The 13,566-nt window shown below is 37.4% G+C and overlaps 1 protein-coding gene across 1 annotated transcript; it reads right to left on the reverse strand.

Annotated features, from left to right (window-relative positions):
- Window positions 1-352: 352 nt before the first annotated feature.
- On the reverse strand, window positions 353-10,044 carry LOC149842018 (nonsense-mediated mRNA decay factor SMG7-like). The gene is made up of 8 exons (XM_089998838.1): window positions 9,943-10,044; window positions 7,084-7,215; window positions 5,560-6,168; window positions 5,338-5,460; window positions 3,463-3,695; window positions 1,377-3,369; window positions 1,088-1,229; window positions 353-948 (listed from the first exon to the last, which is right to left on the reverse strand). Exons 2-6 carry the CDS (start codon window positions 7,153-7,155, stop codon window positions 1,410-1,412), a joined length of 2,997 nt encoding a protein of 998 aa, XP_089854964.1. The 5' UTR covers window positions 7,156-7,215; window positions 9,943-10,044; the 3' UTR covers window positions 353-948; window positions 1,088-1,229; window positions 1,377-1,409.
- Between the last annotated feature and the right edge of the window lie 3,522 nt (window positions 10,045-13,566).

Below are 13,566 nucleotides of genomic sequence, written 5' to 3' on the forward strand. Positions count from 1 at the left end.
TATGTAATGAACCAAGAAAGACCGTATATAGAATCACACAAACAGTCAAATAAACTTTTACATCTAACACTAGGGGGGTGTCTGTTGTGGTTGGTTGAACAGGCCTGGTCTACCAACCTACAGGAGTCTGGGAAAACAAATTGCACATCAGAAGAACAGTCCCAGAATCTCCACAAAGCCATGCTTGAGAAACAATTACCAAAACCCTTCCATGCCAAGATTGATGGCCCAAAACCATTTAATTGTCATCACAAACATGCACGGTTTGGAGCTCCATCTATCTTCAAGATGGGATACCATTTAGCATTCTAATAAAAGAATCATAGTAACAAATAGTCTCCAAGGACATTAATCAAACGAAAGTAATATAAAGAAGATTATTAAACAGCAGTGTCATAAAAGCATGCCCCTTATTCCAAGTCATCACAAACTTTGTTATGTTTCAGACGCTACTAATAGCATCTGACTCAAGACAACTAGAATATAACCGTAGGCTACAAATAAGGTTCAAACTTCATACTAAGTCCATGTTCCATACCCATGCCAATATAACCTTCGCAACAAGAAACCAACACAAAGCAGCATGATCACCATTCTGGTTTACCTTGGCCTAGACTTAAGTTCAACACATCCCCAGCTTTCATAGTGAAATCCATTTGGCTAGTAGGCCAATCAGCTTCTACAGGCAACCACTGCCGCTGCAACCGAGTCCTGACAATGAACCAGCCAACTGCTTTTGGCACCGATGCCCTCGGGATGACACCTATAAGATCCATTCCCAAGCCTGTTGGTTTTGCTCACCTTCAGGACCCAGATTCCCTCGTGATTGTTTGCTTAATCCATCAAACATATGTAAGTACTACCAGATCTTCTCAATAAGTTCAACCTTCCATTCTGCTTCTGTCTGCTCACCGACCTCAAACATAGAACTCACGAAGCAACCAGACACTGATCAAAGTTAAACGAGAAGATTAATCATTGTCAGATCATGCCTTTACTTCAAAAGCGTCCTATTATCTTATTGCAAATAAATGCTGAATAAGGTTCACAGACTAATTCAGACAGGTTCGACACCATTTCTGCATACCTTTTTAAAGGCAAGCACATGCAGTGCTCTTGCAAGACCGCCTATGCTCCATCAGAAGTATTAAAACATTGACATGGCCACAATAGACAGGAGGTCAACTTGAAAATACTGGGCTGCAAGCCAGACCATCATGACCGAGAATCTTGCAAAAGAAAAAAATAATAATAATAAAAAAAAACAAAAGCACAAAAACAAACATCAACAAAAAGATGAGAAATGCCCAGAGTCCAAATCAGGGGAGAATTGCCGACGATGCAGTTGAAAGCAGGGAAGAAAGAGAAAGACTTACCAAATAGACCTCAAAATAGTATGTGAATGAATCTCACACAAAGAACTTGTTGGACCACAATGATTGCCCTGCATATTGCTCCGGCAGTGAAGCAGGTTGGTTGTTGTCCATCTGGATATACTGCTGTTGTTGCTGCTCATGTAAAAGCTTCAGTTGCTCAAGAAACAGAAAAGACTGTTGCCGCTTTTGGTTTGCCATGTCAACCTGCATATTGGAGACCTGCTTACCAGGGAAAGGAAAACCAGAATGGGCATTCCAATTTTTGCCATCAGCAGAAAGAAAGTGGGTATGGTCGCTTTGTGCCAATCCATCATTTAATTCGTTGTCTTTAGCTGAAGACTGCCCATATCCATCAAGCCAGCTGTAATCATCTAACAAACCCAGCTGTTCACCACTCCCAATTAAGCCATTCTTCTGTTCATCTTGCTGTTTTTGAGGGACTGGACCAAAACCAGGTGGTGGTCCAACATGTCGAACAGGCCGGCTCACAGCATTTTTCCTAGAAATTGCTGGAAGCGCTGACGCTTGGGAAGCTACATTGATAGAATTTGGTGCTGCGGGCACAACAGTATCCAACATGGATGGTATCATACCTTCTGAAGCTTTCAGCTGGTTCATAAACTCACTTGGCATGTCCAACTTTCCCGATGAGAGAGGGAGAAACGACATTGGGAGTGAGGCACACATACCATTTGGCAACCCATTCCCAGCAACCCTGAGGTCTGTCATCCTGTTAACTGACTCAATACCATCTAACAATCCATTTCCAGCAACCCTATGGTCTGCCATCCTGTTAACCAAACAAGTTTGCGGTTCGAAAAGCCAGGGCATTGCAGCAGTAGCATTGAATTGTTGTACTTGACCTTCAATAGCATTGCTGGAGACTGAGGAAGGACTTACTTCAATGTTAGAAGTGCTCTGCATCAGACAATTTTGGGCAGGAACCATCATGACATTGGTTCCCAAGCTACTCTTCAAAGAAAGCCCAGAAGACAACTGATCATCATCCATAAACGCCTTTAGGGAACTCAATTCAGATCGTTTATAATTATCGGCTACTGTGGGCTTGAAAACAATCACCTCACCCTCTTCCTCTACTTCAGTAAGCAACTGGCTGTTGGATGCAAAATCTGATAAGTGCTTGCTGTCCTCAACTACCAGGGTCATATTACTAGGCCTGGGTGTGTCTGAGAAACTTGGAGTGACTTCTTCTATCTCCTGGGGCTCAACACCAATAGCAAATCTCTTCTGCTTATGATCGAAATATGCACCCTCCTTATCAACTTGTGCCACACCCATGAGAGATCTTCCAGCAGCGAGGATCCTCCGAACACGGGCAACTTTTGCCTTATCAATGCCAATCCCAACATAAGAATGCTTCTTTGAGAAATCTAGTATGAGTTGGGCAGGTTGAAGAGGTAGAAACCCCCTAAGTTCAAAATCTTCAGACAAGGCAACCCGACCACCTGGCTCATTTTCATCATAGGTGCTCATATCCTGAAAACAGGTATCACTGTCACTGCCATCTACAGGAACAACACCATTCACTATTAGCTTATTCAAGAAGGTAATACACTGCCTCCAGAAAAATGATCTAGCTGCAGCCTCTCTTTCCTCAACGTCAATGCCACCAGCAATATCTAAATGGCATGCCAGCCATTCAATAAAAACCAAAACACCAGGCAAAAGATAACTAGAAGAGATATCCTTTAACTGTACACAACCCTTCAAAATATGCCCAGCAAACTCAAAAGCTGCAACAAACGCATTCTGGAGCAGAACAGAGCGTTGCAAGATCTCTGCATATGACTTCCCTTCGGTATCTCTGTTCACGTTGTGAACAGTGAATATCAGAATAGCAACAAGCCGAACAATGACAAGGGCATTCTCATTAACATCAGAACCAAAATTCAGCACCGCTTCAGGGCCAGACGAAAGAAGCTCGTGGAGATCATTGATTACTGATGAGAAGACTTCTGCAAATGTTTCAAGGCTACAAACAGGAAAAGAGAAAAAAAAAGTTACTTTACAAAGCATAAAAACCAGAAGTCAGCAATACGTCACAAAACTTAATGAATGGAAATACCTAGTGCGTGTGAAAAGAATTCCATTTAGTCTGACAAACCGAATGCAGAAGGATTTGTACGTATTTGAACCACCAACTGTTTTCTCCTTATAATTGGAGCTTTCCTTCTTGCCATCCTTAGCCAAAAAACGTGTTTCTCCTCTACCATGGCCTCTCCCAGATGCTCTGGCATGGATCATCTTGACTGAAGATGACTTGGCATCTGATGGAAGCTGAGAGTAGCTTTGACGGTTCTGCAAACAAAAACAGCAAAAATTACAAATCTAGACATAATAGTAGATTCTATTCAAAGTTTAATCAAGAAATATCAGAATTTAAACCAGAGGACAAAAGATCATTAACCAAGAAGCACAATTTAGATCATTAGCCAAGCAGCACAAATTAGATCATTGGCCAAGCAGCACAAATTAGCAAGACAATGACACTTGCAATTCAAATGCTTACACCAGAATAAATTCTGATCAACTTGTTTGCTTTCTAATCCCATTAGGTTCCAGTTTTACCTTATTGTAGCCTCCATTTTATCAAGTCATATGCAAGCCACATAATTAAGCAATGTATAGCAATCTCTGAAAGAGAAAACCAATCGCAGAATCCTGTAGTTGGAACAGATAGACAGCTGATCATATTTTATCAAATTCAAAGATCAAACGAGTATAACTCAACCCATTTGCGGGGTTTGGAGTGTAATCCTATGATTACAGATCCTTGCCCACAAATCACCTCTGATCTCAGATCTGAGGCAACCAAATGGACCCAAAGTTCCTCAAAAGCACCTAAATGCCAGCTAAACATAATGCTTTTCAAAAAATTCAACAAATATTTTTCATGTGAAGAACCATAAATGCTGAAAATGGAAATTATTGCCAAGAGTTCACTTGACAAGGTGCAAACAATAATATATATTCCATCCTCCATACGACCTATTCCCACAAAGCCCTATCCATTCCAAATAAGATGTGTCATCTACCAATCAAACACAGAAGCTTTGCTGAATTCTAAAATCTAATTGGACAAGATAGCATGACATTCCTCCAAAAGTTCATATTCCTCTCCAACCAAGAAAATCCTCAGGCAAACAAGTAAACCATTTCCTGCTGTGTTTCCACTCCCTCCACTTCAGCTTTTCCCAAAGTGCAGAAGAATTGAATATTTGGGAAAATTAATAAGCAAAATACTTGATGGCCTTGTAATCCAAGAAAAATGTTGGAATTTTAATAAATTAGATAAATAAAATTCAAATCTGATTTTGTTCAATTGGGAAATTTTCCAAAATAATCAGCCAAATAAGAAGATGCTGATGTATTCAAAGTATTGCAATAAATCTCATTGGTAACAATGAAAATCATGCAATAATACTACATCCTTTTATCAGGGATATTCGTGACTACTGAAAAGTTAAACATAGACTTATTTAGCAAAGCAAATAGAACTACCTCTTCCGTATCAGGTCAAGCTAACCACAGAACATCGGTGAGTTAAGCAACATGTTTTGTATTTTTCACGTTTTCAAAAGGAAAAGAACAAAGGGACAGAGATAGCACCTACTAACACCCAAATTTAAGGTTTTTTTGAAATTAAATGGACTATACATGAATTGCAGAAGCAGAAATTGCTAAAGGTTTTCTTTCTTCTTAACCTGCAAGACATGCTAGAAAACAATTTGACAAATGGAAAATCACCTATACAGCCACTACTGCTGCAATAGCTTGATGAAATGAAAATAATACAACTGAATACAAGTACAAAAAATCTACAGTATTTGATTCAGTGAAGCATAACATGACTACCTAGATGGAATCAATTACTATTAGATGTATTTAACATGCATTAAAACATAATATACCAACCAGCAAAAGATATGAAGAATAATACCTTTTCAAACAAAATAATGAGGTTGTCCCTTGCTGTTGAGCAGGGACTATCGACGGCAAGACTTCGGAAGTATCTGTAGACTATCATCAAATCCTCTCCCAAATACGAAGCCAATATAGCAAGCTGAAGAAAACATCACATATACACATTAAAACTGAAAACATTATTGAGTACTCAAAGCATGCATGAATGTGAACAATCAAAGGAATCAAGAGAAAAGACCTGATGATGAGGGTTGCCACTCCTAGGACACAGGGATGCTGCCTGCATATAGTAACTAGATGCAGCAACATAATCTCGGTTACCTAAATCTCCTTCTCGATAAAGTTCTGTATAACGAGCAAGATCACCCAAGTATATAAGACAACGGTGACAAGACATGAGACCTTTCTTCTTGTCAATAGATCTCTTCTCATCCTTCATTAAAGCCATCTGGTCCTCTACACCATCAGATAAATGGTCCAATGGCAGACCATATTTTGGCTTAATCTTAAGAATCAGATCATGGTAAAACCCGGTGGCCTCTGTAAGAAAGCTTTTGAAAAAGGAATGGATTTCACTTCTTGACTCATGTCGACCATAGTCTTCACCACCATGTGCCTGAATAGTTCCAGAAGTTGCTGAAGAAGCATTACGCAGACGAGCACGAAATTCCTCAATGCACCTATAATGCAACTGCCACAATGCGTGTTCCACATCATGAGATTCAGAAAAGTCACCATCTGCAAGGAGTATTGCTTCATAGTTCTGGCGTATCTGTCTCCATTTAATAGGATCAGCAGGGACCTTTGAATGGACGGATTTCCTTAGTTTCTTTTCCAACTCAATATTCTGTAGAAAAGACAAAAGAAAGGGCCTAAGTCGTCCATAACCAATAAAAGGGAAATTTAAAAAAAAAAAGGCCGACAGTTTTGACAAATAATAAAACCACATCTAAGCTTTTGATGCTGTTTTAGAAACACCTGATTTTGTGCTCTGTTAATTAAAAACACATTTTAGTCAAACTAACTTGGGTTACAATTAGCCAAGATGGTCTTTTATTAGTTAACAATAACACATTATTGACTATACAACCAAAAAACCCCAAAAAAATTCTTGCATTTGTCCTTCCATGTTAAATACCAAACTAACTCTATATGCTGGACAATTCTTCTATAAAGGATCAGCAAAACCCAATTCTTCGATGAAGAATGCAAGTCCATCTGTAAACTGATACCTTTTAGAAACAAAGCCTTCCATACTTTTAAGATATGATACATCTCAGAAAAACAGACTAAGCTTACAAATGTGGATAATAATTTAGCTCATCGCATAACTTGGGATAAAATTCATAAATCATAATCACCATCGTAATTTTAATCTCTATATTCTGACAACAAGAATGACAACCTTCTAATACCAATTGCTGCAAAAAGGTAACTTATTAACATTGGAAGGATACCAACACACATTTTGGTAGATGAAAATGATTAAAATATGCAAATAAAAAAATAGAATAAAAATATCACATGGAACAAAAGCTCTCTGCACAAGAATCATTAATGTTAAAGAGGGAAAAAACAACATGAAGTCTAAATGAACTGGGAGAAAATAACAGGAGAAAAATACACAGTCACCATATTTCAAAAGATCTTTGAGCAAAAGCAACCACAATGCAAAAAATGTCATAAGCTGATTTAAACAGAAAAGTACTAATAAAAGAATGGTCATTCATCACTTCTTTAAGAAAAATGAAATGAAACAAACCTTGTTATACAGACGCTGAGCAAGCTCTCGTGGTGTAGCTGCAGAAGCACTTTCCATTTGGATAGTCATCATCCACCAAATGCATTGACCAATTCAAATTTGATATGGTTCATTTATATTTGCAGCATATATCTGGGGAAAAAACAAATGCAGAGACATGGATAATTAAAGACAAGAAATAGAATGGCCCTACTTTTGTAAAAGAGAACAGAATATTGAATAACAATTCCATCAATGCTAAGCATCTTTATAAGTGAAGGTTGGGCAGAAACATCCATTTCTTGCAAAAAGACCAAAATAACCCAACAAAAAACATTGGCAAGTGTAGCGCAACTGTTCAATGACTGAAACCACTACTTGAATAAGCCGTAACAAGATCATCCAAAGGCTATGCTTGATATCCTAAATCACAAATTTTCATCATGCTCTTACGCGTTTTCAAACTTTTCTTGAAAGCGACAACTTAGGATCCCAACTGAGTAATCTGAATAGGAGTCTTCCTACTTTGACAACCAATCTCACTCTCAAGAGGCCTCCACAACAGATGCAATAATTATAGCATAGAAGATTTTGAAATACTTCAATTGATATGGTAGCCACTGAAGGGGAAGCCAGGGATTAAGCTTGTTGGATATGCTACATGTTCAACATATTTAGTCATGGCAGCTTCAGCTGTTTCATCTGTGTACAATTCATGTTATAGACCCTACATTTGCTAGACTAAAGTAGGAGCATTGATTTCATGAAACTTACACCATGATACTATAATGGCAGAGTAATACCCCATGCATCATGTTGCCCTCACAAGCATGCACATGTAAGTGAGAACTGGAAACAGTGAGTATAGTAACAAACTAAATATATCGAATAACCACCTTATAAACCATTCATGTGTTAGTGGTAGAAATTTACAACAAAATGATGGCAATGTTGCTAAGTAAAATCTTATCTAAATTGATGCTTACTTAAGCACAAGGTATCAGCATAACAAAAATATGTCGGAACTATCAGAATTTCTTGGACCATCTAGCAAATTGCAATTTGTTACAGTTGACAAATGCAGTAGACATAAATATAGCCTGTAGTCTGCAGAATAAAAATTGAAGCTGAGAAACAAACGGACTCATAAATTGCAGTGCCTAACAACAAACTGTTTGACTGCAATGATGTCATAATTGAGTAGCTGCCATGGAATGGCAATCAGCTGAATCTTTCAATCAGCAACAGTAGGAAATGTATAATATATAAGTTCAAGTATATAGATGTCCATATCTTGCAATCAATTTGTAATATGTATTAAAAATGGAAACTGATCCCACAGCCATCTGATTCATGCTTACAGAAGTGCATTAGTTAAGCAGTCCCCGTTAGTTTTAATTTATGAATATACAAAAGAACATTTAGAATAATTGAATGTAAAAAATTTCCATCCATGAATACAATATTTGTGCTAGAATACAATGAAAGATACTCCAGCAAAATCATAACCCAAATCGAAGACAAGATTATTGCATCCAGGAAATAAAAGCAGCAAGAGGAAACAATATGTCTATCTGCACCATAACATGCAAAGACAGAACCATTAACATAGAATAGAACAATAACAGAAATACCTTCTGAAACACTAAAATAAATAAACCACATCTCATATAGGTCGAGGAAAATATGTTTGAGCTATACCTATAAAAAACTGTATGGTCACAAGTTGCTTCACAGAAACTAACACACTAACCAAATATCAAAAGGTCAAATGCACAACAGCTTAGCAGAGCTGTACTTCTTTCTCACTATAAAATAGACTCGCTAAGAAAACACCGAAAGATAATCTAAGCTTAATGGACCACCAACTTTCAAACAACAACTAGCAAATATTGAAGATAAATTATGTGATAGATAAATAACACTCAAGCTTGAAAGAGGCAAGATCATGCAACGAAACTACCGGCAGACCACTGAAACCACATCCACAACTTCCCATGAAAGGAAAAATAAAAGCAATTAAAAGGAAAAAGAAAACAAGAGAGACACACGGGAAAAGGAGAACATTGTTGGGGAACGGATAAAACAAAGATGCAAATGCATGTCAAGAAACCAATACAGGGGAAGAAAAAAAAACGACAACAGGCAACATTTTTGAGAATCTAAATGAATTCAAATAATACAATAAAACCAAAGTCAGCTACCAAAAAAAGGAAAAACGATTTTTTACATTTAGCACTAAGAGGGCGTGAATTTGGTAACGGCCAAAGTTCATCGCGTACAACCACGTTATACGAGAACAAAATTCATCAAAAAGACAGCAATTTGCCCAGATTAAACGAAATCCCCACCCCTGCTCATCAAAAAACAAAACGAAGAAGAAAACGGAAAACCACAATCATCATACTTTTCACGAACTTCCCAAATTAACCACACCAATCCAATTTACCAACCCCATAACCTAACCAACCCGATCTGCGAAAATCACCAATCAAAACAACCGTCAGCAACCAGATACAGAGAGCCTGACCGCCGAACGGCATCAACCCCAGACCCCAATCGAGAGATCCCCAACGCACGACCAAACCCTAGCGACCAAAACTAAAGCCTCTCCTTCGGGAAAACGGATTCGAAACAACGGGAAAGCGAAAGGAGTTCACGAACGTGAATGAACAATTGAGAGAAAACCAATACCCCAGAAACGATCCGTATCCGTGTCAATAGAAACAAAGAGAGGAGAGATCGGAACGCTTCTCGAGATCAAGCGAACGGATCAATCCCCAAAAAAAGCACAAAAGGAACATACCATTAAATCGAACACCGATTGAGAGAAACTGAGATAAGAAACGCTAATTTAGGGTTAAGGTTAGGGTTCGATACCTGAGAAAACGGGTAGAAAGAGGGAGAGAGAGAGAGAGAGCCCGAGCGGAGACCGCGTGAGAGGATTCCCCTCTTCGCTTGCTTCACGTCAAAGAGAAAAAGGAGATGGTAATAGCTTCCCACACTTTTATACTTCTCCTTGAATGGCCGCCGAATTTATCCTTTATTCACAGAGGCTGTAAAAAGTTTACGTTATTACGTATGCACTGCTATTTGTGTAAAACTTATTTATAAAAACGTGGTTCAAATTTTTAGCGATACATCTTAAGTCTTTTAGAATTTATGTTTAAAAATAGGCTTGGTCAGACCCAATAAGAGTTGGGCATAGGCTGTCTGATGGCGATAAAGGTTCTAATCTAGCTCTCATTTTTTTTGTTCAGCATAGGCCTTGTAGGCAAGGGTCCTGGCTTTGGTTTTTATGCCTATGAGACGGTGTTTAATAAGTTAAATTTATTCACCTTAATCATTTTAAGAATTTTTTTTGTCTATCGGTTTAGGTGAGGCGTCTCTCCATGCACATTGATTTATGCGATCCAGATCTTGCAAAAAATGAATGTATGATGCATGGATTGACTTTCTATCAATATCGATAAATAAGCATGTTCCAAAAAAGTAGAGCAATAATGCTCTCACTTCTTTTTCTACCCCTATTACTGGCTTTTCCTCCCAAACACAGTAGCTTCTCTTTCTTGCCCTCCATTCTAAGGTAAAAAAGGTTCATCAGCTTTGATAGCTTAATCATTTCTCTATCGCATGCATCCAACTTCATTCTGAAATGAATATCACACAACTGCTTGAAATTTCTCCATCGGTGTCCACTCATTGACTCCCCATAGCATTTTAATCTAATGATTCATGCCACGTACTCCAATGTGATAGTCATATCAAAATATTCGAAATGGAATGTCTTGGTTGCTAGATTTCAGAACTACACAATGACCTCTAAGTGGGGTGACCGATGTTTCATAATGTGATCTCAAAAAATTATCGAAGATGCATCACATGCAATAACCCCTTCGCTTCATCTATTAGTCTTACGAACCACTAGTGTGCATAGAACCAGTAGAACTGGTAAGTATGAGATGTTGAATCTTTTGACTATGAATCCTGCAATCATAATTAATTTTGTTAGAATCAGTAAAATGAATCGTTTTAATAGTTCATGTCTTACACACATAGCATTTTATACATCAAACTACAAGAATCAAACTAGTTGTCCTAACATGTTTTACACATACATGAATAAACGAGAAAATAATAGTTCATGTTTTGCACTCACTCACTCTCTCTCTCACACACACACGCACACACACATGTGTGTGTATATATATATATATATATATATATATATATATATATATATATATATATATATATATATATATATATATATATATATATATATATATATATAAGTAGTGTGTATGTGATATCATAACATGTTTCACACACACATGAATCAACGAGAAAATAATAGTTCATGCTTCACACACACACATGTATATAACATTTTACACATTGAACTGTAAGAATCAAACTACTTGTCCTGACATGTTTCACAAATACATAAATCAACGAGAAAATAAGAGCTCATGCATCACACACATATATAGCATTTTATAACTATTAATGATTGCCTAAAAGATAATATATAATCGATTATCGTCTATGAGCACCAGATCTTATTTTCTGCTGCGACATCTTCTTTGGGGTTTGCACTTTGTCCTCCAGGATCAGATGCTCGGACTCGTTAAGATGATCCCCTTACGATTGTTCACTGCACTCTCCAACTCAAAATAAAAACCACTCTCAACATTCAATCTAGCCACATGACCCTGGGATACATCCACTTCTTGAGGATGGTACACATTAACCTCAACCTTAGGTTTCTCATCCTCCCCTTGGTGAGATATCTTTATCCTCATCTTGCCATTGTCACTGTAGCTGATCGCATCTCCAGCCTTGTCTATTCTGACATTTACGTCTGCAACAACAATAGAGTGAGTCAATGGGTCACTATTCTTTACCACTAAGTCAACATTCTCCTCTTTAGATGCTTGCGGGATGAGGGACAAGATTGCGGCCACAAGCCCTCAACTTTTTGTACACATTCTTTCTTAGATATTGACCATCAACTGTTATTTGGCCAACTTTTTTTTGCATTTTCTGTTGAGTGTTTGAGCATTGTTTTTTGAGTTTATGAATGGTGACTTTTCTATAAAAAAATGTCGGTCACCAAGACAAAGGCCTTGGAAGTGACTCTCTCTCTCTATCCACATGTCAAGCAAGCTCCTTGTTTCATAGTACAAAGGATGACCCAATTCATAATTTTTTTAGCTTTTTTTGTTGTACACTAACAGTAGAAGATTATTCGGGTGTGAACCCCTCTAATATAATCTTTTTAGTTTGTATATTATATTAAACAAATTAAGAATTTCCTACCATACAAAGACAAAAAATATAGGTATACAGAAAGGCAACATAAACACAAGATAAAAACCCAAATCGTTAAGAAAATAAAAAAAATTCAAATATTGTGCCAACATACTATGTTTATTATACAAGATCAACAACATATAAACAACAAAATTGGATGATGGAATAGAAGAAGCATATAAATCATCGAAACAAATGAAAATATTATGTTTCTAAAACATAATTGATTCAACCGTTAAATATGTGTTTACCAAAAAAATCATCGTCGATGATTTTGAAATACTCGAGGATGAAATCCCACCTAAATAGTTGTCGTAGGGAAGCAAGTTGGAGACCATAAAGAACCCTAAAAATTTATGTGAAAAGAGCCCTGGGGTGCGATGTTATGGTTTTTATACTCAAGAAGTTCACACATAATTTTATGTAAACTTCATGACATGTGAACTTCATCAGGTATCTGTGATGTTCAAAAGTTTGAGAGTAACATGAGGTTCACATAAAATTATGTGTGAACTTCATAACATATGTGCGATGTTCCGAAGTTTGAGATTAACATGAAGTTCACATATAATTTTATGTGATCTTTGTGATGTCCGCAAGAAAAAACTTGTTGAACTCCTTTTAAGTGAGAGTTTGTGTTACCTGAGAAGTGGAGTGATATATCGCATGAACTTCATCAGTTTCACACATGCAAATGTTCAAAAGGTCTTAACAAAGTTGGGCAGTTGCGATTTTGGATATGAGAAGAATAACAAAAATTTTGGGGAACACATCATATTTATCATAAAATGCGATTATTTTCTAATTTAAGAATGTATGGTATCTTGCATTTTTTTTAGTCTTTATAACATGATGTTTGCAGTAGGGTCCCATAGTCAAATTACTTCAATTTATGAGTAGAATACAATAGAACTTTTGTATTTACTACATGAACTTTTGTTTCATACTTTACAAAGTCGAGCCATAATGAGCCGAGTTACTCGATCTCTGCTCATTTCTTGAATTTCATGCACTTGAGACTCCAATCGAGCCATAACGAGTCGAGTTACTAGATTTTGGCTCAAGCTTGGCTATCACAAGCTGACCTAAGCTCGGCTATCATGAACTGACTCGAGCTCAGCTGTAACGAGCTGACCCGAGCGTGGCTACACCAAGTGCAGATGGATCTGACTAGGGGTGCACATGACG

Source organism: Nuphar pumila, chromosome 3 (assembly GCF_984573655.1).
Source record: "Nuphar pumila chromosome 3, dmNupPumi1.hap1.1, whole genome shotgun sequence".
Lineage (NCBI taxonomy): Eukaryota > Viridiplantae > Streptophyta > Magnoliopsida > Nymphaeales > Nymphaeaceae > Nuphar > Nuphar pumila.

Excerpts from the sequence above, each read along its gene's own strand:
- LOC149842018 (XM_089998838.1), bottom strand. The coding sequence starts at position 7,155 with ATGATGACTATCCAAATGGAAAGTGCTTCTGCAGCTACACCACGAGAG. Across the intron at positions 5,461-5,559 it reads GTGGCAACCCTCATCATCAG|CTTGCTATATTGGCTTCGTA; the intron begins GTCTTTTCTCTT and ends TGTTTTCTTCAG. Across the intron at positions 3,696-5,337 it reads TCATTATTTTGTTTGAAAAG|AACCGTCAAAGCTACTCTCA; the intron begins GTATTATTCTTC and ends TTTTGTTTGCAG.